Below are 26,328 nucleotides of genomic sequence, written 5' to 3' on the forward strand. Positions count from 1 at the left end.
TCAAAGACAATTTTTTTTCTAGCTTCCAGTAGCTCATCTTTAGATAATGTAGTGAACTGGAAAACTCTAATTCCTCTTATTTGTTTGGTTTTTTTAATATATAAAAGGACTGTTACTTAGTATTACTGTTACTGCTCTGGTTTTTGAAATTATGCAAAGCTTTTGGACTTGCTGGTTTATCACATCAAGTTGTATACATTTCAATGATATGCTTTGTTTAAAAGAATGTTTTGTTTTTCTCAGTTTCGAAGTATGCTGCCTGTTCTCCTTGTGCTTATAATACAAGAAATAATAAGCAGAAATGCTCAGTTCTAAAGTAAATACTTGTCCCAACAGTCACTAATGTGCATATGACAGTGCCTTTTCTGCCATCCACTCTTCTAAACTGGGTAGTCCAGATCTTGTCAGTCTGTCTTCATACAGATTTTATTTTACACCACTAACTGTTCCTGCCACCCTTTGCTTTAGTTAAGATAAGATAGGTGTGTTCTCCAGGGAGGTTGGAAAATTGACGAATACTAGAAAACAAGACCTATGGTTTGGGATAAACCACAGAAATTCAGAAACATCAAAAGTTCAGAAATTCACAGATTCATGACTATATCTCTTAATTTATATTTTCTGCAGGCATGCTAATAACACATTGAACTCCACATAGGATTTTCTTTTCCATGCCTGTCATAAAGCATTTTTCAACTTCCACTTCCATTAACTTGGATCTAACTTCCCAGGATTTTTGTTGTCTCTGTATCAGCATGTCCAGCCTTGTGAGGCCAACGTCATAGTTGGGTTTTCTACCATAAAAGTTCAGAAAATAATACTATTGGATAGCTTTAGTGACACATTTAGTGGTCATCAGTGTTCCAAAGTAAGACAATCACAAAGACAAACACCAAGTTCCACAGAAACAACCATCAATGTCCCGTAAATATTTCTTTGGTCATGGGTCTATAACCATTCTAGTTGTTCAATTGTGCTACCCATAATATACAGAATTAGTGAAAAATTGAAGACACATATCATATATCAGAATCAGCACTCTGTTTAAGAGCAAACAAATCCACTGAAGAAATTCAAAGCAATAACCTTGGGGAAAGCAAACACAAGCCTGTGGAATCCAACTTTTTGCAGGACATGACCTGCTCCTACTCTCAAGGTTGGACTGAAGAGAATTAAATTACATCAATGGCTTTTAGTCCATACAGTTATAAACTGCTATTTTTATCTCTTTCCAAAGTAAGCAGAGTCATTTACATGCAAAAACAAAATTAGTAGCTTGACTTGAATTAATCCCAGGAAACTAAACCAAACCAAACCCAACCAAACAAAAACAACAACAAAGAGACCAACCTACAACCCCAAAATCATTGTTTCTACATTTTTCCTACAGTAATATTTTAACTCCAGGGTGTAAACTGCTCCCCTGCTATTGTCCATTGCTTTCCATAAACCAAATCTCAGATTAGAAGAGGCTGGTGGAGCAATGCTTTTTTCCCCTTGGACTCCCTTGGTCTGTGCTAAGCCAAGCTGCTGTCATGCAGAGACACAGCACTGCTGGATCACAGTTGGTTATCCATGGTCATCCACATCACCCTGTGTTACAATGATTCTGCTACATTTGACTTAATAAATCTCACAGTGCTGAGCTGGGCTGTGTGAACCTACAGGCACAAGTCTCTGGTTGCTTAGTTATCCATGCTCCTTTTTCTCCTACAGAAACATATAAGATGTTTAACTTGTGGGTTTGCTTCCCTCAAGGTCCTTCTAGACTTCTAAGCGTTCCTGAAAGACACATTTTCAGGAGACATTCTCCATCTTTTCATGCACATAGACGAAAAGACAAAGACATGAGTGTCATACTGAAGAATTTAACAGCTGCTCTATGTTTCTGTGAATGCAAGCCTAGAAAAAATTCTGAAGGAAGAAAAACTGAGCAATTAAACTACCATTAAACTATTCAGCACAGAAAATGCCCCAAAAGCTCTTACAGAAAGATAAGACCAAAAGAGATACTTAATCAGCATATATTTGATGGTGATAATCTTCTCTGCTTGTAATATATTCAAATAGTCGTCTTCTGATACACAATAGAAATAATGAAACGAATAACAGTTAAAATCAGAACAGACCTGTCTAACCAAATGATGTGCTTACATTATAAACAAACAGTAGAAATGGCGTTGGATGTACAAAAATATAACCACACATACCGATTGTAGAAATCATCTCTGTAGTAATCATAATCAAAGACATAACCACTGTGGAAAAACACAGAAAAACAAGAATGAGCTGGGTTATAGAAAATTATACATTGATTAAAGATTTTCTGGTAACATTGTCTTCCTCTCACATTTAAAGTCCTTCCACTTCTTTTCCACAACTTTACACTGTTGTACATGATGTTGTTCAATGTTGTTGAGAGCTACCACTGCAGAGTATTTGGAAATGCAAAGTCTGGGGCACACAGAACAGTGTAAGCATTTGACAGCATGTATAGAAAGGATTTAACACAGCATGACAGATCTGTAATTAGAGGATCCTTATAGTGTAAGTCTCTGAGTGATGAAATGAGGTGAGCACACTAATACCAGAGCCCTCTTCTTTGCTGGACTAACAGCAAACCCAGTGGACTAGAAAGACAAGTATAGGAAAGTCTGGTAAATCAGTTGGTGAGCAGAGATAGAACAATGAATTTGATTTATGAGAAACATGAAAGGCCTTGGCCTTTTGGTCCTTGAGTTTGCAAGTCTTTCATTGTAAAGAGAAAAGGAAAAAAGTTAGGAAGATGAATGATGTAAGGAACAGAGTTAACAGAGATGCCTTTCCTCTCAAGTTCAGAATGGAATGTACATGCCAGTGTGGGAAAAGACAGGAACAACTAAGGGAAACAAATACAGGTGGGAAATTGCAAAGGTCCATGGGAAAATTATTTTTGAGCTGTCAATTGGAAAGCTGCCAATCCTAGATTGATCTTCCTAGTTTTGCACTCCATTATCAATAAATGGCAATGAAGTTTATCTCGCACATCTGAAAGAGCAGTCTGCAAAGAAAAGTCACAAGGGATATGCACTCTGCATGATGGACTAGTAACACAAACCCTGAGTTTTTCACCTGCCTGAGAAGGGAAATTATGAGTGATAAAGAAGAGAGATATGAGGAAAGTATTCCAAAAGAGAAGAAACTTTAAATAAGAAGGCAGAAAGGTATAAAAGGAGAGCATTAGAACAGACAAAAATAGAGGGAGATGAAAGATGGTAGCTACATATTAATGACGTTTGTCTTCACAGGGAGTGGACTTCTGGTTAATTTTTTCTCTTGAATACTGAGCAAAATATCTTCAGGTTTTCTGAGTGCATCATTTCAATAATGGGTTGACAATTCTGGAGTTCTTTGGATTTGTTGGGTTTTGCTTTTTTGCATATAATGCCTTTTTCCCCTTTTACTCCCCTTTGCTGTGTTTCAGAAGTTGACCACTGAAAAGCAGGGGAAAAATAGAATGGACAGGCTTAAATTACCTCAGTAATCATTTCATCCCAGTGTTTTCAATTTGAAGGCTTGCAATTTCCCCTGTCTGCAACTGTCAGAAAAATCTTTGAAAGGAGCAGGAGATCAGGGGACAGTTTCTGCCCTTGCACTGTCTGCCTCAGATGCAAGTGCCCAAGTGCAAGTGATAGGATAAGTTCTACTGTCTATCTAGATAATACTGCACCAGCAAGACCATGAGGCTCACCAGGTGAGAAAGCCTTGTTGGTAGTTTGTTTGAGAAAATAAAGCCCTATATATACATTTTATATGAAGCACTTATTAAATAAAATAGCCCTAAGACAGTAGAACCCAGCAGCAGGGGAATTGTGTGTGACAAAGGAAGCAAAACAAGATTAAGCAATAACAGCTACACCTTGCATAGCTATCATGTTGCTGTACCTTTACACAATGCCTGCAAAATTTTCCCTAAACTATGTAACAGCTCTTATAAGTTTGTCTTTCACTCTATAGCCAGGCTACATGGAGCCAAGAGGTGCCAGGTAGCAAAGCTATTATTCTACTTACAGCTATTCACAGCATGCTAGTGGTTTTATTTAGCTGTATGATTAATAGCTGCAGTAAGCCCATACTTAATATTCAATTGATGTTTTTAAGTAGAAGATAACAGGCAATTTGAAGAACAAAGATTAAATTTAAAAGACCTGTCACATGAGACCTTTCACCTGGAGTGACATTCATTCAATTTGCATAAAGACCAGATAAACTCAGTTTTTCAAGGTTGAAGACCATGAAGTTGATAGAGAATAATTCACTTCATACCAGATAAAGCTCAAGGGCAGCTTTATTTTCCCATGGCAACCCAGCTCTGGCCCATAGGACACAATAAGGACTCCTGGCCCCTTACTGGGCTTTCAGAGTGTGGAATTTATCTTTTACATATAAATGCCAGGAGAGAGATGACTCAAAGCCATTCCTGAGAATGGTGCCCTTAATGGTGCACAGGGAGGAAATAGATCTCAGGCTGGGAGCTAAGTGTGCTAGTGAAAAAAGTCAGGAGGCTTGAGAAAGCCAAGTGTTTGGGAAGGACTCGCATATTCCTCAAATGAGGGGAGTCTCAGGCAGTGGATATGTTGGGTAGAGGAAATGCAGGAAAGGGTTTCTGGTGTGGCAAATGGCAGCTTGTCTCCTTCTCTACCTTCTGCTCTCGTTCTCTCACTGTACCACTGAGGAGATCCTGTGACAGTCTTCCTGCAGAATGTTTTTGTGTTAGAATGTGTGACTTACAATTAAAAAAAAAATACTGTCATGTCTTGGGTAATACTTCTCTTTTGAGAGAAGCAATTTTGACATCAGTCAGCCTCTGTGAATTTCATTCTTTTACTCTGGTTCCTGTTCATGTAGCATCTGTCTTGAAACTGGACTCAGTTCCTTATGTTCCTTCAGCTTTGCAAATAACAGTTTCAACACACATGCTCTAATGCTTATCTGTGAGATCAGAACAGCAAAACGTAGAAGCACATTTTGGATTCTGGTTGTCACTTGACAGTGTAATTTATGAATGCTTATAAATTTGTATGGGTTGCTTATATTATCTTTTAGAAGTATTTCATTACTTCATAAGCTTCTGATAGCACTATGTGGTCCTTAATTTTCACAAGGAGAAACCTCAGTGGTTTTCATGTAGTGTTTTACAGCTGAAGCTATTTAAACAGCTCTATTACAGATGCTGCCTCTAACCTTAAAGTTAGGTCATAGAATCATTGGATGGTCTGGGTTGGAAGTACCACCAAAGCTCATCCAGTCCATCCCCCTCTGCAGTAAGCAGGGGCATCCTCAACAAGATGAGGTTGCTTAGCACCCTGTCAAGCCTCAGCTTGTATATCTCCAGGAATGGGGCCTCAAGTACCTCTCTGGGAAACCTCTTCCAGTGCTCTACTACCCTCATGGTAAAGAACTTGCTCCTAGCATCCTCCTAAATCTACTCTTTAGTTTGAAACCACTGAGCCTTATCCTGTCACTACAGGCCTTTGCAAACAGTCTCTCTCCATCCCCCTTCAGGTACTGGAAGGTTGTTCTGTTGCATTTTCCCATAGTTTAATTCTGTAGCATCCACTGCTACTGAGATAAGAAGTAATTGCAGGTATTCTGTATGTTACACAACAGTCAGTCTCTGAAATGGGCACACACATGGCTTTAGCTGCAGCAAGCATTTTACCCAATTTGTCCTTCCCATCCATAACTCTGCCAAAAGGTTACTGATCCCATGGCTGGATACAAGATGCAAACATATTGTGGCCTTTGACAGTGCAACCTGTTAGCACAGCTGACAAGGCAACAGAAGTTGATTTGCTTACATTTCTATTCTGAGTTTGGTGTAAATGAAATCACCAGAATTCAAGGACATCCCTGTTAGCTAAATCCATGTCCTGTGATACGGGTGCTGGGCACTTCAGCAGAATCCAGGAAGGAGTCTCTGCTTTCCCTACAGACTATTTGGGATTTGTCTGCACTGCTGAAAAGCCTTTATGCGTGGAAGTACCACCCCCATGGAGGGGGAAAGTGCCAGTTCTGCACATACAGGGACCACTGGCAAAGATGTAAGCAACAGCTACTTAACCTTCAAGGTAGGAATAGAACCCTGAGGTACTAGAGGTGGATGGGCTACTATGAGCTCTCAACAGAGCTAGGGGCTCATTTCCTTTTTCTCTTTGCCATTACTTAGTCTCCTTGAATACAGCCAATGGAATAAGTGCTGGTCACAGAGAAAAGATATCTATCTTTCCACGCTCTTTGTTAAAGTAACAGAAGAGGAACAGCACTGTAGGACCTTGTCTGTAGACATTGACCTCTATGGAGTAAGACAGGGTGGGTTTAAAGCTTTGAGAAATCTTAATGTGGATACTTTATATTCATGTCTTTTTCCCCTCTCTGAAATTATAAATGAAGCTGTGGCAAAACAAAAGCAACATGCTGTAGCTCCTGGGGTTAGGTGTCCTTCATTGTGACTACTGAGTTAACAGCCCATGGATGCAAGACATCATGTGAGACCCTTAGAGAGCTGGGGTTGTAGTCCTCTTGGTTATGAAGCACTTGTCCTGTATGCATATTGAAAAGGCTATAAACCAACAATGAAAAGATGATCTAGGAGAAAAAAACCAGTCTCTTCTGATTTTCCAACTGATATCACTTGGCTTTTTTTTTTTTTTTTTTTTTTTTTTTTTTAAATGAGCTGAATGATGTTTCATTTGTCATAATGTCATAAAGACATTATACTGGGAAAGTGACCAGTACATCTCGCCACCTACAGCCATAATTGCTGACACTTATGTATGCCAAGAGACATACATAAGCTTTGGTCAGTGCTGGTTATAAAACATGAAGCAGAAAATTAGCAGTGATAATCACTAGCACTGAGACTGAGGTGACTGCAGGGCTCTTAACCTCTTGAGAGTCATTCCTTAGCAACCCAACAGTCTGTGTTACAGAGACTGCAAGAAATGACTGGCACGGTGTTGAATACCAAATACTCAGCAAGTTGGAAGCAGAGGAAGGTTTAAATGAGCCTGTGAATTGGTGGAGTCAGCAGTTTCCTAATGGCACTGTAAACAGGCAGAACAGTTACCCACAAACACGTCATCTCTGCAATATTAAGAACAGAACTGTGTGCATTATGATGCTATTAAAATAGAAGACAGTAAAAGACACTAAAATGCTCACACTGAGGAAAAGAAAACTCATCAATAAAGTGTGTTTCTGTTAAGCAAAAGTCATGGTTCCTTTTTCTGACCTAGCATCACCAAGATAATCTTGTACAAGCTGTCTCTTTTGGCTTCATTTCACTTCACTTAAAGTTGTGTATGTCTGAAAAAGAAAGGATTCCCCATTTTTTCAGAGTTATGATGCTGTAGATATTCTAATTTCCCATGCATTTCAGCAGTTGCAGATGTGGCAGTCTACAAATGCAAAATTATGCTTCTGCATCTTTGAAACAAACCTATGGATACAGTTATGTCTTTATTTCTCTGATGGTATTGCGTATTTAGAATATATTAGTACAGTTTAATCCTTCTTGTGTTCTCTGTCCTATGCCAACTAAAGCTATTTATGAACTAATGATCACATCCTGTTTTAACTTAGCTCTAAACATTAGTGAGTAAAACTGACTTCAGTGGAGTTATTCTGATTTTAGAACAGTTAATGTGGAATAGAGCAGAAATAGCTTTTCTTATTTTCATGGCAACAGGAATTTTTGTCTTGCAGATAAGTCACCCTTAGCTCATATCTTTCTTCCTTTTCACAGGTACAAAGATGTATTTATAAATCATAGATGTTGACAAACCAGGCATAACGTATCTTAATTCACTTGACAGTGCTATCACCATTTCTACTGTCAATTGCTTCTCTGCTGTCAGGGCTGGATAAAAATATTAAATACAGAAGCCATATTCCTTCAATCAAACTCTTTTAGGAAGCACACATCAACCTAATGGCTGGAGCTAGTATTCCAGTCATTTGCAACATCATTTCTCTTGTCATGTAAAAATAGTGCTAGGAACTGTTCCTGTTGAGTGCAAAAGAGAATCAGTCTGAACTGATGTGAAAATAAAAAAGGGGAGTGGGTGAGGATGATTAGATGATTTAGAGGATAAGCACTGAGAGATGACAACTTTCTCTCTTAGAAAATCAATCAGATGGCAATGACTTACATGAGCTACTGAAAAAAGAAAAGGTGGAGATTTCAGGGCACTTTTCAGTGGATAGTTACCTACATTCCCCCAGTACATGAACCAAATGGATGGGCTAAATTCCACCTTTACTTTAGAGATTATTCAATTTTTAGTTAAAGCTGAGAATGTTGATAGAAATGGAAGGCAGCTTCTGTTTTCCAGTTCAGGCTGCATGTTCTACAGAGAAAGAAATATTCTCCAGAGCCTGCTTTTTGCCCACATACTTACTGTCAAAATTAAAATTGTCAGTAATTCCTTCAACTGATATTCTTGGAGGTTTACAGCAAAAAAAAGAGTGAGTTGGAAGACAAAAAATAGTTGCAAAAAAACATTTTACATTCATTTCCATAATGCAGTTATGAGTGCAAATAGATATAATTAAAACCAAAAAAATAACCACCAAAACCCCAGACCACTTGTCCCAAAATGCCAAATGATTGAACAAACCCTACTATTTGTAAATTTTAATTACAGATGAATTTCCATAGTAATTCTGCAACCATAAGTTAACAATGGATTATAATTCTGTACATTTATTCAATTAATAAGGGCAAGATAATTGTTTTTTTTTCATGAGGTGGGGGAAAGTATGGAGGCAATTTTAAAAAGGACAGCAAGGAATGTAGTACTGTAATTTTTTAGAGAACAACCTAGGATATGGTACATTTTACTAGTTGAAAGTTTGCTTAATATCAGGACATTCTTCTTTTGTTTTATTTCGAATGCAGGGTGTGCTAGTACATGCTAGCACACAGCTGAATATCCAGTAAGACAAGATGTGACTTCTCACAGTAACTGTGAGGCTACTTGACCACCAAATGCTGTCCTTCCTTCCTCTCTCCATCTCTCATTGTAGAACACTACTCTTTTTGCTTCTTTGTATAGTCCTTTCCCCTGGACTTTTGATTCTTATGCTCCTGCAACCTTGGCGATTTCCTTTCATTCTCCCCACTGAATGTTTCAGCCTCCCAGCTTTCCTTCAGAAACTCTCCTGCACATAATTTTCCCTGCTCTAGAGAACATCCTGTCTCGTACATCAGCGAGATTACAGCCATTCAGTACTGAGGAACGGTTCATCATTAACTCACACATAAATGACGTGCATATTTATTGTTTTCCTAGAATTACTAATGAAAGGGCAGTCTTGGATGACAGAAATAACAGAGAGGATGTAAAAGGGAAAGGTAAACAGAATAACCAAAAGAGAAAAACAGTGATCTCATGCTCCGTTGCCTTTCTCAATTATGAAGTATGTTGTTACTGATGTTATTGAGGTCAGAGGGGAAAATAAATTTGTTAAGGTGCATATTTGTGGAATTTGTTGGTAATAAAAGTTAATAAAATTAGGAAAATACTTTTTGGGGGGGGTTGGGGTGTCAAATATATTAGTCTGTTTTCTATGCAACATATCTTTTTCTCTGTATATGAAAATACAAGTGGTGGAGAATGAAGAAGTTCAGGAAAACAGGGAAACCATAAAATAATTGCTTATATTGCAGCTGACTCAAAAATGCATAATCTGGAGTCTTTAAACACTGAATCAGGACACAAAAACACTGACAAATGTAGTAGCAGCAGTGGACCAATAATGAGGCTTTTTCAGAGGTACCTTCAAGCAAAACCTCATTTTATAAATGCATAAAACAGTGAAGTTCCTGCACTGTTTGAGAGTGTAGATTCTCAATCTCTTCCACATGAAGATCCCCGGCTTTACATATGTGTTATCGTTCCTCATATCCCTCCTGTGGGTTTCTCAATCTCTTCCACATGAAGATCCCCGGCTTTACATATCTGTTATCGTTCCTCATATCCCTCCTGTCGGTTCCTCAATCTCTTCCACATGAAGATCCCCGGCTTTACATATCTGTTATCGTTCCTCATATCCCTCCTGTCGGTTCCTCAATCTCTTCCACATGAAGATCCCCGGCTTTACATATGTGTTATCGTTCCTCATATCCCTCCTGTCGGTTTCTCAATCTCTTCCACATGAAGATCCCCGGCTTTACATATGTGTTATCATTCCTCAAACCCCTCCTGTCTCTTTGGGGACTGTTCTGGCACCCTCATCATGCAGAGAGCCTTTGCAATTTCCTGACTTCTCCTTCTCCCTCAAGGGTAAACCTCACACATAATGCAACAGTTGGTACCCTCTGCAAATGCAGAAGACCTGCTGCTGCCTACATCACACAGCCTGTCTGGATTTAAGCAAAAAGAAAGTCTGCCTGTCTATAAACAATGAGCTTAAATAATTGTGAAGTGTGTTCAATCCTCCTACATTTTAATGAAAATACAGCCTTTTAATACCTCACTTGAATGTGAATGAGAGTTACAAGATTATGTTTGGGTAGGTAGCTTTATTGCTTTCATGCTAACAGTGTAAAACGCATCCAGTATCTCCTCTACTTTTTATTTTTTTCCTCTGTTGAAAGAAAATAATTTTCTTATCTCACTTCAAAAGCTGGATTGAAGCAGTAGGTATAGTGTCTGCTCTTTCCACTGGAGCTATCTGATAATCAGGATGGGCTTCAAGTTGTACAGAAGATGACATTCCGGTTTCTGCTTTATAACCTATTGTCTGGTAGAAAGAAACCTTACTGTGAACTGAAAGAACATGCATATTTTGGAAGTCAGCTGAATATTATCCTAGCAGAGCCTGCAAGAACTAGGATTTTCTTTCAACAACTTACTTTGGCAGAATGAGATCCCTCAAAGAGGTATTTAAAGAGATTTTTCCTATAGATATTCTGCAAAATAGCCTTAGAGGAAAGAAAACAGTACTGAGCTGGAGGAGGAAATGTGAGTGACAAATTCCAGTTATTAGATGTTTCTCAGAACGGTTCTGCCAGAAGAAAATTAAGGCTATTCGTGTTTTGAAGGGCTTCCTAAAGCCAGGCCTGCCAAAATTCCTCTATCTCTTGTAGAACTAAGTACCTGTGATTCAAAAGGTACTGTGATTAAGCTGTGATTTGGAAAGCCACATATTTCCAGTGTTTTCTATTATCATACATGTCCCAGAACAAGACCTGGGTGAGGAAAGTAGTAGCTCATGCAGATCTCTAGTCTTTACACTGAGAATGAAAAAAAAGTATCAATTAGTGCCAATTTTTCTTGTCTCTCTCTCTCGTATCATAGGATTATTCAGGTTGGAAATGACTTATGTCTCTCTCTGGGCTTTCTACCTAAATTTAAACTGTTTATAGCAAACAACCAGTTTTAAAGAAAAGACAAAAAAAAAAAAAAAAAGAGTGAAAAAGTCAGTGGTTTGTATTGTTGGTTGTTTTTTTTTAACATCAACACAATAGAAAGAGAAATAGATAGAATCTCAGCTGACAACCAGAGGTATAAAACACATGCATTTTCAAAGACAATCTCATTGAAGAGCTATTGCCTCTAATCCAGAAATAATGCCATCCCCTGTAGTTGGCAGTAAATTAATCTAAGTTCTCACTAGCCTCAGAAAAAAACCCAAACCAGCTCTATTCTCTCTCCATCTGTCTTCTGATGTCATGTTATTAAGTGACATTTAATGAAGATGGCATACATGCTTTAAAGTTTGACAGACTTGTTAGTTACTGTGATGGATTTTCTACCATTGCATGTGCAAAAGGAAAGCCTTGATGTTAAGAAAGTTCCATGCAAGTACGCTTAGATACAAAGAAGAATAATCAAAGAGTTTCTGCTGTGGGAGAGAGCTGCAAATCGTTATGGTCTCTGTTGCCCATATAATAGTATTACAGGTCTTAAAAGATGCTGCTGCAATGCTGCAGCAAAAGATGCTGCTTTTGGCTTCCAAAATGAGTTTTGAATTACAGGGCTCTGACAGATGATCAGTTACAAATCTATATATAGTATTATGTGGCTGCCAATGGCTCCATGCCCCAGTGGAGGCCAGTGACAAGCAGAGTCCCTCAGGGCTCAGTCCTGGGACCAGTCTTGTTCAACATCTTTGTCGGTGACGTGGACAGTGGCATTGAGTGCACCCTCAGCAAGTTTGCTGTTGACACCAAGCTGTGTGGTGCAGAGACAGGCTGGAGGGAAGGGATGCCATCCAGAGGGACCTGGACAGGCTGGAGAGGTGAGCCCAAGACAACTTCATTAGGTTCAACAACACCAAGCACAAGGTCCTACATCTGAGTTGGGGCAATCCCAAGCACCAATATAGGCTGGGCAGTGTCTGGCTTGAGAACAGCCCTGAAGAAAGGGACTTGTGGGTGCTGCTGGATGAGAAGCTCAGCATGAGCCACCAGTGTGCACTTGCAGCCCAGAAAGCCAATCACATCCTGGGCTGCATGAAGAGAAGCATAGCCAGCAGGTTGAGGGAGGTGATTCTCCCCCTCTACTCCACCCCACCTGGAGTACTGCATCCAGTTCTGGAACCCCTACTACAAGGAGGAGGACAGACTGAGAGAATTGGGACTATTCAGTCTGGAGAACAGAAGGCTCCAAGGAGACCTTATTGTGGACTTCCAGTATCTTAAGGGGGTCTACAAGAAAGCTGGCTAGGGACTTTTTAAGATGTCAAGTAGCAATAGGACTAGGGGAATGGAGCAAAACTAGAAGTGGGGTAGATTCAGGTTGGATGTTAGGAAGAAGTTTTACACCGTGAGGGTGGTGAGACACTGGAAGAGGTTTCCCAGGGAGGTGGTAGAAGCCCCATCTCTGGAGGTTTTTAAGGTGAGGTATCCCTGCCCATGGCAGGGGGGTTGGAACTAGATGATCCTTGAGGTCCCTTCCAACCCTAACAATTCTATGATTAACTGGAATTTAGCAAGGGCTAAACATTTCCATGCACGTAGTTGCCATGAATCAGCTGCTGTGAAACAGCTGGGTGAGTGGTTAGTAACTCTAATCACTCTAATAATCTAGAGGGCAAGGTAACAGTTTTGTTGAGGGTGTAACTATGCACCATTATTATCAACAACATGCCAAATATGAAGAGTGAATGTGGATAATAAAATCTGTTGGCTATTAAGAAAAAAAAAAAAACATTTTAAATATTACACATCCTTTGCCACAAAGTAGAATGAGCTTTATGTAAGACAGCTTTCAGGCTGTCCTTTTTTGTAGTATCCAGGTTCTTTTTTACCTCTTGACCTGCTTAGTCTTTCTAGGTCTGAATCCTTCAAAGGCTTCTGCATGAAGTTAGTTTGATGAGTTGTCAATAGTCCACTTTGATGGAGTTTTACCACAACTGTTGCCTATTATGGTGAAGTCTTCCAGGCATTCTGACTATCTGCACAACTTATTTATTTATTTAGGTAACCCTGAATGGACATGAGTGCTGCATAATATGAAGAGGAGAGAAAGTCCAGACTATTGCCTGACTTGCTTGGGTTTAATATAGACACAAAAGTCCAGAAGTTCAATAACACCTGTGGGGAGAAGCACCCTCTGTATCTAAAGGCTAACACTCAGTATCCAGCAGTGTCAGGTGTTTCACCCTTCCCCAAGAATTTTATTTTCACCTCTAGGAGACAAAGGAAGACAATAGCTACCTCAAATTCAACTAGCCCAAAATCATAACATTAAATTTAGATACTCTGTCCTGAACAGCTCAGATTGTTTTCTCCCTGCATTTGAGACACTACAACAGCAAGTGATGGGGTCTGCTCCTCTCTGTAGCTTCCTGCTTTCTGAGAGAGGGGAGCAATGTGCTGTTTGAAGAACCAAGAACCACTTGGTGGAATCTCTTATGGGAAAGCACCAGCCCTGCACATATATGCAGAGATCTACCAACTGCGTCAGTCTTGAGCTTTTAGGCTGACACACTGCATGTTCCCTTCCCTTCCAAACAGAATTAGCAATGGAAAAGTACCAAGAATTTGTCATGGCAAAATGAAAGAGCATAATTAGCCTCTACAAGGCAGCATAATGAAAATGCAGGAAAAAAAATCTCTGTTGCAGAAGGCAGATGAATCAAAGACTGGTGTGCAGGACCAAGTCATCTGTAGGCAAAATAAAGTAATTTAGATTGGTGTTTTGACCAGCTCTGGCTGCAAAAGGCATTGAAAGCACTCCTCTGTTAGTCCAATCAAGGTTGAGTCAGCATTTCTTCTGCAAATATTTACTGTATTCTAAAAGCCTGATGGTTGCAGCTGTTGGTTTGAGTAAAAATCTTAGATAGAGATCTTGGCACAAGAGCTCATTCTTTGAACAAGTGATCCCTCCCAATTAGTCTGGGACTCTCTCTGACTTTGTAACAATGAGGTGGATGCTCTGTTTGAAGCCCTTCTTTGGGCTGAAGAAAATACAGCAGTAAAAGGCAAAAGTAGCAAAGAGGCAGGGACTAAATTTTCTATCCTTATCACTATGTACTTGCAAAAAACAATTCAAGGACGTTACAGGCAAACTTTTGGGAAGTGCTAAGTCTATTTACTCAGGTTAGGCTTCTCAAGAGGAATTCAGTTTAGTGACAAAGCAATAGAGAATGGCTATGTGGAGTAAAGTGGATTTAAAGTGGCCACCAATGTGGAAACAAACCCAGACCCCAAACATATGCATAATGATTCCTCCTAGGCAGACATCCCCAAATATCCTAAAATTGCCAGAAAATTTCTTAAGATCATGCCAAGAACTACAGAAGCAGGATTTATTATTTTGTGGCAATTGCCATTAATATGATTGCTATCACTGTCTTATATTTGCTTCCTGGATTTTTATACTTTGAAGTTTGCTTCTCCACCACAATGGCATGTAACTTCTTTTTTAATCTTAATGTTGAGATTTTCAGGTAATCACCTGTGTATCAGAGTGGAAGCCTCAAAAAAGCTCAACAGGACAAGTTACAAGCGGAGCAATGAAAAGTAGTAACAGAAGTGATTGGATTTGGTAGTAAATTTGGACGTATCAAAGCATACAGATGAAGAGCATATACCTCACACCTCTCAGTTTGACCAGCATTTGACTTGTTTTTGCCACAATTTTGAGTTGGTATAAAGAATAAATGGCAAAGAATGAATTCAAAATATACTCAAACAAAAATTACGTTATGCGATACAAGCTGAGACATATCTTGAACTTGCTTGTACTGTTTTGTTGAGTTTCTCTGTTCATAACAGACAATTCTATGTTTGCTAACTTTAATTCTCACTTCAGAACTCGAAGCAGACTGTTTTATCTGAAGTTAATACAACAATTTGGAAGCTATGGCTAACTACGTGGTAGAATTAACATGTCAATTGCATGGGATCTTTTGTCTGCATGTTGTGTTCTTTGTAGCATGAAGCATGCTGTTGTGAGCAAAGAAAAATGAGAATAGAGACAAAGAATATGGACTTCTGCAGAAAAACAGTGAGTGAGAATGTTAGGAACCTTAGGCAAGTTTTAAACAAAGAAGTTAAAAGGAAAAATACTGCATGAAAAGTGGACTTTCTAGCTCAGAAGTAAAATACAGACACATTTTGTATATACAATGGTCTACATTTTATAAAAGAAAGGCACTTTTTTGTTTTTTCAGCATAAAAACATTTTAAAACAAGCTATTAGAAAGATTGGTTGATTGTTTTAGTACAGAGATTATATTCCTGTTTAAGCAGCTATGAGTCTGTGAAGACAACAGCTATAACATGCAAATCAATGGAGCAATCCATAGGTAGGCTAAAAATTATTTCTGTTATTGAAGTACCACAATACTTTTATTTTAAAAGAAACTATCAAGTTTCTTTTAAAAATCTCAATTGAGTGGCTTAGACAAGTGCTGTAGATAACATTTGAGATGTTTTCTTACTGAAAGATCAGTGAAAACAAAATAATTAGCCAGCTACCTTTCAATGCAACATTTAACTTCTACATCTTTTACTGTAAGCTTTGTTAGTCGATAGAGGCAAAAATACACTCCTTAGTGTTTTTATGAAGGGAGATATCCACAACTGCTGACTTTATTGACTAATAACTGTTTTTTTTTCTAAGCTTAGTTATAGTAAATAACCACAGTGTTGACACAAGATGTTTATGCTCTACATAATCTCTTAAATTCATCATGTGGTAGTTGAATATATAAATATATCTGGAAACATACATAATCCTACTTACCCAACAGACAGAAAAGGCTCCTTTGATTCAAGTCTGTCAAGGGAATAACAGAAATTTTAAGTATGTTTATTTACTGTATTTCAGAACATCTAACAATGACTTTAAAACAGCCACCCACAGCATCAAATTTACTTGGTGATCAATACACAAATTAACAACAGAAGAACCTGATACATTATGCTAGGAGCTTAACTCACATTTACCTAACTAAGCTTTGGGTTAGGAATCAAATATTTACAAAGCAGCACATCTAGACCCTTTAAAATTCACAGCTTCAGATGACTTGTGCAGGTATTTACATGGAAAGTCTAGAGTGAACAAGTAATATTTGATCCTTCAAATTTTCTATGTTTTTCTTCTTGGAAGATATTGAATTTTTATTTTTTCTTTCTTTTTCAACTTTAAACATAAAATCTAGCCCTCTCCTTGAGGGCTTCCACACATTTTGTTCATTTTCCAACACCTTCTGTTCATATGACATGGTCACTTCTTCATCACGAGAAATTCTGTCACATCTGCCACAATCAGCCTTCTGCTGGACTTGTATGCCACTGGTTTGGTAGACCCAGAATCATTCTAAAGTCACTTGCTAAAGTCTTGTCCTCCAACTCCCTGCTGTTGCTGCTCTCAGTGAGGACCTGCATCACTTCCACACTTCTACTAATAATTTCCACTCAACCAGGACAGATTTAAAAATCCTTGTCTATGTTATTGTACTGTATTTCTGCTCCAGTAGCTGCAACTGGCTGTCCTTATTTTTGTAGGGTATTCTGGCTACAATGAGTTTACTAAAATCAGCTGCCTGTTAGAACCATTAGCATGTGACTTGAGGGTTCTTTATAAACATAGTTAAAGCAAATGGACAACTCAGTTATTTTGAGAGGTTATATAGCATGTCAGTGATGCAGACATTCTCTGTTGTGTGTGTAATTTTCTCTGACTACTGTGCTAGGAGGAACAGCAAATAATAAATCCAGGTACTTAATGTCTCTTCATAGCCTTTAAGAAAAATGTTTCTAACAAAGCAGAGTATGTCACATCTGGAACCGTGATATTGTCTCCCATCTGAAAGCAATTCAGTCCCACAACAAAGTATTTTAAATAGGAACTGTAAACAGGACTGGTTGTGAACAAAATACTGTAAGTATTTTGTCAATGTTTCAAAAACTAACCTTTCACAGAAATCTTTGTAGAAAACCCAGTAAGTATATCTGTATTTATCATTCATTTAGCAAAGGCTTTTTCCAAGAAACTGAGAAACCAACTGACTAGTCCAGCTCTTGCCATCTATCCAAAAGGGTATTTACCAAAAGTGAATTTGTCACTGTCCTTTTGAGAGGATGACGTAATTCTGTATTTAATTGAAAAATAATGTATGTCATCCTTTTGCAAATCATTTACTACCTCTTCTACAGAATCACTTAGGAGCCTGTCTTCACTTACAATGTCATCTTCCTCTGTACTTTAACTTAATTTCCTGGGATTAGATTTCCAGCAGTGGCAAAGACAACTTGCATAAGGCTTGAAGAAAGGTCAAAATGTATCAAAAATGTTGTAACTTTTCTGTTATCCTCGTGAATATAGTTTATCCTTTCATTTCTTTCTGAGACTATGATCTGAATGAAAGTAAAAGAGGAAGATGGGATCACTGATGGCTGTGGAAGCACACTGGAAGGCCAAAGCTGGGTGTAACCTTCTCTAGGGGAATCCCAGAGCTGGCACAAATGCTCTCCCTCCCATACTGCCATGTCTCACACCAAAACCTCCATAGCACCAAAAAAAGATGCTTAGCTTGGCATCCTCAGTGCTGATGCAGCACTGCCAGGGAGCAAGAAACTGATGGGGCCCTTTATGTGTAGAGTTGCATCCTTCTCCTGCAGGGTCTGTGCAGCCATCATGCCCACTTCACAGACCAGCTCTTCCTGCTGTGGGTCACACCATCACAGGAAAACATTTGCACCATCTTTGCAGTTGCTCTTCTCTGCATGAGAACAAGTCCAAAGAGTGTTCTGGCTGTGTTCTCTCTTTTTCAGGTCTGAGAAGTACCCACTGTTTGGCTCAAAAGATTAGCTATAAATGAGCAAGAACAAAAGCCTCTGGACATATTTACATCATAATACAGCAATATTTTAACAGAGAGACACCTGGCATTATCCTGATGGAGGACAATTTGGTGGATTTTACTTGGAAATGAAAAGTGTGTGATAGAATGCCCTGTGGACAAAATACTGCAATTAAAAATCTATTTGAAATCCATTCTCAAGATGAAATTCAATTTGATTTAAATAGGGTTGCCCTCAGTTTGACCCCCTCTCTACTATATTTGACTAAATGGTTTTAGATAATTTGCTGCATTGCTTTAAAGCAGTTCTAGTGTTCCTCATAGTAAAGGAATACAATTACCTGTTGGCCTTTTATTTAAATTGGTAGTTCAGTGTATGCCAAATGAATTACAAAGGTTTTAAAACTGCAACATCATATAAAACAACTGCCTTTACAGGTGACATTTATCAATACATATTATGGATGTTTTACCTTTCTTTTCAGGCCTGCAGCACATCAGAATGTCCTGAGTTTTGAGAAAGTCTTGTAAAATTAAATATGGTATCTCAGAAAGAGTAATCCTGATAAGCTATGGGAAGGGTTGTCACACAGATACAAGAAAAATGTTAAAACAGAAATGTTCTTTCTTGCAAAAATGTGTTCAGCATGTGAGAAATAATAGGTTGGACAGTAAACAAAGGGATTAATGTTTTAATAATGTAGGAGTGGTAAGGAAGCTGTATTGATCATGATTTTTCTCTCTTCCTTTCTTTTTTCATCTCTTTCTTTCCTTCCTGAAATGATTTCCAATCAGAAAGTTTCAGTTTGCCAAAATGTCAAAGCAATATCTCAGTTTGGAAAGGAAGCAGACTAATCAGTATCATGACTGGGACATGGCAGACACGTTGTGTATCCCTTTAATTCTGAGCTAAGACTTTTTGATAAGTCTGCCTTTATCTACACATAATGGATAAGTTTTTGCAGGAGAAAAAAAAAGAACTTTTACACTCAGTTAAAATTGGTCACTTTAAAGCAACCAGGTATAGGCAATCAATTTGTACTCATTGATATGACACAGTTCTGACACACTGTGTTTAAAATAAGGACTCCAGAAATTTCCCATGTACTATTTTACTCTTATTTTACAAGGTCTGATGAACATAACTGTGTATTTCTTGATTTCCCTTGATGCTGAGTTTGCTTATATTAATGCCAATTATCTGAAGCCCATCTCTGATATGGACTGAACATGTAAATAGAAAAATATTTCAAGGTTTGCAGACAAACATAAGGAAATGTGACTGGACTACAGGGATGTGAATCCCTCTTTGACTTGTAAGCAAATCATTTAAGGACAGGAAGATCCCAAAGTAAACTCTATTTTCACTGCATAATTGTCTTATTAAGATTACAAGCAAGATGGTTTTTACATCTGAGGCCTGACTCAGGATATATAAATTGATATAATTTCTTGTTGAAGAATCTTTGCCTCTCCTTCCCAAAACCAATTTGCAGGGCAAAGTGGGTAACATTTCTAGCAATATCACTATGGTACACAAGCAACTGGATTTTAGCCAAGCACTCTCCAAGGTAACTCATTATGAATCAACCCATTCTTTCTTGTGGGGAATCACATAATTTCATCTCTGACAAGTTAGTAAGAAAATCACGGGGAATTTTAAAGGGTTCTTATTCTGACTTTTTAATATAGTAAAACCTTTTACCCTGAATCAGGGGAAGTGATGGCCAGAAATCAAATTCTTTTTAGAATAGTCACCATTTTGGGTTGTAGTCTTCAAATCAGAATTCCCAAGGAGGATAACTTGAATGTGTTGCTGACATCACAAATTTTCTCTTTGACTGTGAAATGTATGAATAATGACTGCTGTTTTCAGGGAGACTGGAAGAGTTAGTACCTCTCACAGGAATTCAGATGATTCCAGAGGATCCAAGTTTTTCATTCAAGCCATGTAGAAAAGTCAGGCCAACTAAAAAGCATTGTTGATGTCAGCTGCTGGATAAATTTGCCATACAGTGTTAATGCATATTTTGTATGATTGATATGGCTGACTTATTTACTCATCAACCATGTCTACCTCTTTGTGCTGTACAGCTTTAGGAACCAAAGATATAGCAAAAATGTGTGATGCCAAAGAACATTCAGATTTATGGCTCACTGTGTTTGCCAATGAATTTAATTTTAAAATGGTAGCCAGGGAAAACTGAAGGGACCTTTCAAAAAAACTGAAGTAGTTGCCATTCATAGAAATTGACCAAGGTTGTATTTTTCTCTTCATGTTGACTTTGTGATTTGAAGGCAACAGTCATTAATGACCAGAAAACATCTTCCTTCAGAAATTTTTAAGCAATATTGCTCACATTTTGTTATCTAATCCCTTTCCTTTCTAAACCATAGAACTTTTGGTAACCCCCCAGTATTTGAATAGAATGCACACAAATCTAATAACAGCATGTCTTAATTTACAGAACAAATACTATTTCACGTAACTTCCACTGTCTGTTTAGACTGAAATGTCAACTGCTGGTGTACACTATGTAATTCTTCCCTCTCTCCTTCCTTCCATCTCTACTTCCCTCCTTGGCATTTATAATGATTTCTGTGACTTAAACTAATTTCAATCCAAGGTAATTTTTTCTGGACATCAGTAAGTGTTGTCAGATAGGATTGGGGAAGAAGCTCATTCTGTCTTCTGAAACTTCCATAAATATCATTATAAACAATGGTAAGTTTCATTAAGATGCACTCTCATATTCTGGAATAAATATATGTTAGACCAGCTGTATAGGAGATCTAATCTGTCAGAAGTGTTTCAGAAGCAGAGGGTATGGTGGAATAATTTACAGCTTTATGTCAAGTTTTACAAATATTAAAACATTTAGCAAGCTGCACTTCAAACTGGCGGCTGCCGTTGCAATTGATGACTCTGGGGAGAAAAAACAACACAAATTATATTGTTTTCAGGACTATTCCATAATAGCAAAAGCTGTATAAATAAGAAAATATGAGTGCTCTTGGGAAGATCGATTCTACAGAGCTAAATGCTTCTGTTATTTATTGAAACATTAAAATTCTAGTACAGATAAAATCCATCCCTCAAATCATGGATGGAAACTAAAGTGCTGTAAGCTCAGAATGTCATTTCTCAGTGTAAACTTACTCTGACATGCTATCTGACTTAGGGGATAGAACAAAAGGCAGATAATAGGTAAGAATTAGCCTGATTTTTAAAGCCTTTAATATTGCCTTATGTGAAAACCTCATATTCAAGCTGGGAAAATAGGATCTAATTCCCTGAAAGTTAACTCATGGGGAGATTCTAATTGGACACAAAAGGACAATTTTGCACAATGAGAAAAATCAGCCATGGGAATAAGCTCCTTGGGGAAGTTTTTTACAGATGTACATTGTATATGACCCTATTTACTGAGTTTCCCAACAAAATCTGAATCTTTTTACCTTATTTGTAAACATCAAATTCTTACTATAAGTACAAGTTTCAGGGAGCCCAAGGATTTATTTCCATGTGAGTTAACAGGACAGATAATCCTTAGCCATCAGTTAAGAGAGTGCGACTGAATAGTCTATCCAAAATTATCTCTAAAACTTAACAGTTGAAAACTGAATAAATGGTAGTTTTCAATACGGGGAAGAAGTGTTTTAAAGAGGTTGCCTCCTCCCTATGCTAATTTTTGCAACAGCAAGAGGCTAGGATAAAATATAAATCAAGATATGCAAATTTGGTCTTGATACAACAGTGCAAATTCACATTGTCATGTTGGATACTGAGTGCACTACTGTTGTAACACATGGAATGGAAGGCTTTCAGGATTGTGGTAGGAAAAGGAGGCATGGGGAGAGCAGTAAAAGAAGTAGTTTGCAATAATCTTAATGAGTGGCACAAATTTTAGGCAGCAAGAAGAGAGAAAACCACAAAAGCTCTAAGTCATCTGAAGGTTGTTTAATAATGCTGTATTTTTAGAGAATTAGAACTGAAAAATAATATCATATCCATCTAACAGAATTTCAGTAGCTAGTTACCACTTTACCTGGCTTGACTGCATTTTCCTCTATGAATCCATACATCACAAAGACAATATAAACAGTGGCATGGATTCTCAGAGATGAGGTAAGTGTGGGTGTGTTGGAGAAAAACTAAGTTGTGACTTGAAGAGAAATTAATTCAGACTCTACATATGAGCATCTTCTTAGATAGTTAGTGACTGCAGTTTCTTCCCACACCACCCAAGAGGAGTCTTCTGAAACCAAAGTGATAAGGAAGCTAAACTGAATTTAATCTGTACTGCTGTACAGATCTGCAGGATGATTCCAGTCATGAAGAAATGAATGCTCAGATTCAAAGTGAAATTCTTGCATGGATCAAGAATATGAACTCATTTTTCCTTCAGGAAAGTACACAACTGTTATAATATGCCCATAGGCTCCTCATCCCAATGTCTTTTAAACACCTCCAGGGATGGTGACTCCATCACTTCCCTGGACAGCCTGTTCCAGTGCCTGATGACCCTTTTGGTGAAGAAATATTTCCTAATATCTAATCTAAACCTCCTCTGGTGCAGCTTCAGGCCATTTCTTCTCATCCCCTCAGCCTCCTCCTCTCCAGGCTGAACAACCCCAGCTCAATTTGGTGTCTTTGTTCAAGTAAGCAAAGGAAACTGGAAAAATCAAAGTAACTCCATGCCACCACAGTGGTTTTGTATTTGTGGTGTTTGTTTGTTTTGTTGTGTTTTTTTTTCCCCTGTAATACATTAACAGTTATTCATTTTCCAAAAATCTCTGCTCCCAACAACAGATAGAATTTTTTAAAAAGCTCTAGTAGCATATTTAGCTATCTCCCTCAAAGTCCTGTTTCTGATCTCTTTAATCATTCCTTCCATGAAACTGATGTCACCTGACCCTCTTCTGCTCTAAAGCAGAGAAAGAACATTCAGGTCAGTATGTAATGGTCTTAAAACATCTAGAATGAGTTCATCAGGAGAGGATGAACAAAACAGTGTTGACTGATCTGATGTGCACAATCAATACTACTCTACTGCACGGCTATTTGTAGTCAGAAATAGACGAAGGTTAATGCAGGCATTGCCTTTCAAGATCGCAGGGGTAGAGGCTTCATCTCCTTTTCCCTCAATGACACCACTAACACTTGAAAGTAGTTACAGGAGAGGCACTGCTCTGACACTGTATGATTCATGTTTGTCATGCCTTTTCCTAGAAGAGCTTCACTCTTGCAAGACTGAAAAATATAATGTAGATTTTTATGGCAGTAGATACCAGAAATTGCTCATTTCTTGAGGGATAATAAATTCACACTCACATTTGTGAATACATTTGGTACTTTTCAGTAAAGCAGTCAATGTTTTTCCCAGAAATTCTAGCAATACCAGTAATGTAATCCACCATAAAAAAAAAAAACCAACATTAAATTTGTAAAGTATCTTTTAAAAAATAAAATTACATTTGACATTGTGCACCAACAGCACTAAGTTTCAGTCCTGGCAAGCTGGGTAACATTATCAGGCAGAATACTCCCAGACCAGTAGAATTCACTTAGAAATAAACTTCTTAATAATGCACTGCATACTAATATGTTCCTATTGTCCCTTTGTTTTGCACACAGCATAGCCCTCCCTAGTTTTTAATCTTACTTAACAATTAATTTTCTCTTAAACTATTTTCATATATCTTCTTCTGATATTATTCATGTTAAAATAGAAGCCAAGTTACAGCCTCTCATTTAACGAGCTTTCCTTATTTATTCACAGAATACTAAATACATAACCCAGCATCATATTTCTCTTGCTGTTTCCAAGCCCCCTAACCTCTGCCCTTGCAGCACATTAGCATCTCCCAGACTGCATTTCTGCCTTCTATACGATTAGAGGTGCTACATTATGTGAGAACCAATGTCTAATTAAGAGACCAAAAAGTGATGCTCAGAAGCACAGCCTTCCCCTGCACCTCTGATTGCTGCTGCAATTAAGGGTATACTAAATTCCTGAGAATGAAAAATGCTGCTGTGCATTTGTGATGTTAGGACAAGCACTTTCTTTTGTGTCATGAACTCCATGTCCTTTTAAGACCTCTATAAAGTAAATAAGACAGTGACCAAACAGCAGTAGTTACAAAACCAGGTACTATTTCCATGGTACCTGCTTCACTAGAACTCAAATGTGAAAAAGCCATCTTGGCATCTGCTTATTGTTATTATTTTTAATATGCTGTTGGTACTATCCTTTTTCTTTTTAAGCTAACTGAAACAGCTGAGTATCTACAGAAGACAGCATCTTTCTGCTAGAACACACTGAATCCAAATTCTGATTGTTTCTTAAATCAAATGCAAGAAGCCATGCAGTAATAAAGGGTAGAAAGCTCATGTGTAATAAGTGACAGGAATGGGGCTCAGACTGTCAAGATGCAAACTGACTGAATGACTACAAGTACTATTTCTGTTTCCTGCAGGCAAAACCATCAATGCTCTGGATCTTTCAGGAATTTGCTTTTTTAATTATAAGACCTCCCCCCCCCCCCCCCCCCCCCTTTTTTTTTTTCTCATTTAAATTAGCAGTACAAATTCTTGGATAAGAATGAAAACTTAATTTTAATGTCACTGGGAAATTGTGAGTATGTGTTCTATTTCACTGCAATATAAGCAGTGATTAAAAACCATGAAAAAAAATGGTTTTATCTTTAATTATTTTAGCTATAGTATATTGCTTCAGGTTTCACAGGGGATGAAAAAAGTAAGAAAGAAGATTAAAAACCTGGGGAAAAAAAGCAGCAAAAAATAAGAGAACAGACAATTCACAAGATCAGAGGATGTTAGGGGTTGGAAGGGACCTCCAGAGATCATTGAGTCCAACCCCCCTGCCAGAGCAGGACCATAGAATCCAGCACAGGTCACACAGGAACACATCCAGATGGGTCTTGAAAGTCTCCAGAGAAGAAGACTCCACAACCTCTCTGGGGAGCCTGTTCCAGTGCTGTGAGCCTCACAGTGAAGAAATTTCTCCTCATGTTGAGGTGGAACCTCCTGTGCTGTACTTCATATCCATTACCCCTTGTCCTGTCACAGGGTGCAACTGAACAGAGCCTGTCCCCTCCCCTTGACACCCATCCCTCAGATATTTATAAACATTTATTAAATCCCATCTCAATCTTCTCTTCTCCAGACTATAAAGCCCCAGGGCTCTCAGCCTCTCCTCATAAAGCAGAGTGCTCCAGTCCCTCAGTCATCCTGGTACCTCTCCATTGGACTCTCTCAACTAGAGAGTCCCCTCTTGAACTGGGGAGTCCCAAACTGGATGCAATATTCCAGGTGTGGTCTCCAAATTTGTAATCTCTGAGCGTGAGTGTGATTATTGTGTCTGGGCACTGATGGAAGAAAACATCAGTCGTGTGTTACCATATATCATCTCCTGCAAGAGGAAAAGTACTGAGCTATGAAAAAGGATGCAGATTATCTGTGGGTGTAAGTAGATGTCATTGGCTTCCTCTTAACAAAGAAAAAAAAAGTAAGAAAAATTTTGTAAGTCTAATAAATAACTTGAGAGGAGATGGGAAGAAAGGCAAGTATTTATGCAGGACATACTTCCAAACAGGTCTAAGGCAAGACCATAATTTAAAAACTCTCACGGAGGTGGATTCAAAGAAATATGATAGAAAAATAAGACTTAGCATATATGGATAATCTGAGAAGGACTATCTACAAAGAAGCTAACTGGTGTTTTCAAAATTTTGAAGTGAAAGATTTTATTTTTTTTTAAGGAAGAAAGACATTCTTCTTGTCCAGTTGTTACTGGAATTGCCACATACTAGGAATAATATGGCTGAAGAAACAAATCAACATGACAAGTGTATTTGAAATATTTTTGGGTTTTGAACTTATTCTCTATCTATCTGTGATTTGTCTGCAGAAGCAAAATTTTCCTGAGTGTTATTAAGGACCTGAGACTCCCTGTTACAGTGTGAGAGATGGAATTCTCCTCCCACACTGACAATAAC

The 26,328-nt window shown here is 38.2% G+C and overlaps 1 protein-coding gene across 1 annotated transcript in view; it reads right to left on the reverse strand.

The window, feature by feature from the left end:
• The window catches only part of RALYL (RALY RNA binding protein like), a 178,692-nt gene that overhangs the window by 36,273 nt on the left and 116,091 nt on the right, over window positions 1-26,328 (reverse strand). The window contains exons 3-4 of the mRNA XM_054385433.1: window positions 16,245-16,277; window positions 2,211-2,258 (exon numbers count right to left, since the gene is read on the reverse strand). Coding sequence (XP_054241408.1) covers window positions 2,211-2,258; window positions 16,245-16,277 — 81 coding nt within the window. The remainder of the gene's footprint in view (window positions 1-2,210; window positions 2,259-16,244; window positions 16,278-26,328) is intronic.

This window comes from Indicator indicator, chromosome 12 (genome assembly GCF_027791375.1).
Source record: "Indicator indicator isolate 239-I01 chromosome 12, UM_Iind_1.1, whole genome shotgun sequence".
Taxonomy (NCBI): domain Eukaryota; kingdom Metazoa; phylum Chordata; class Aves; order Piciformes; family Indicatoridae; genus Indicator; species Indicator indicator.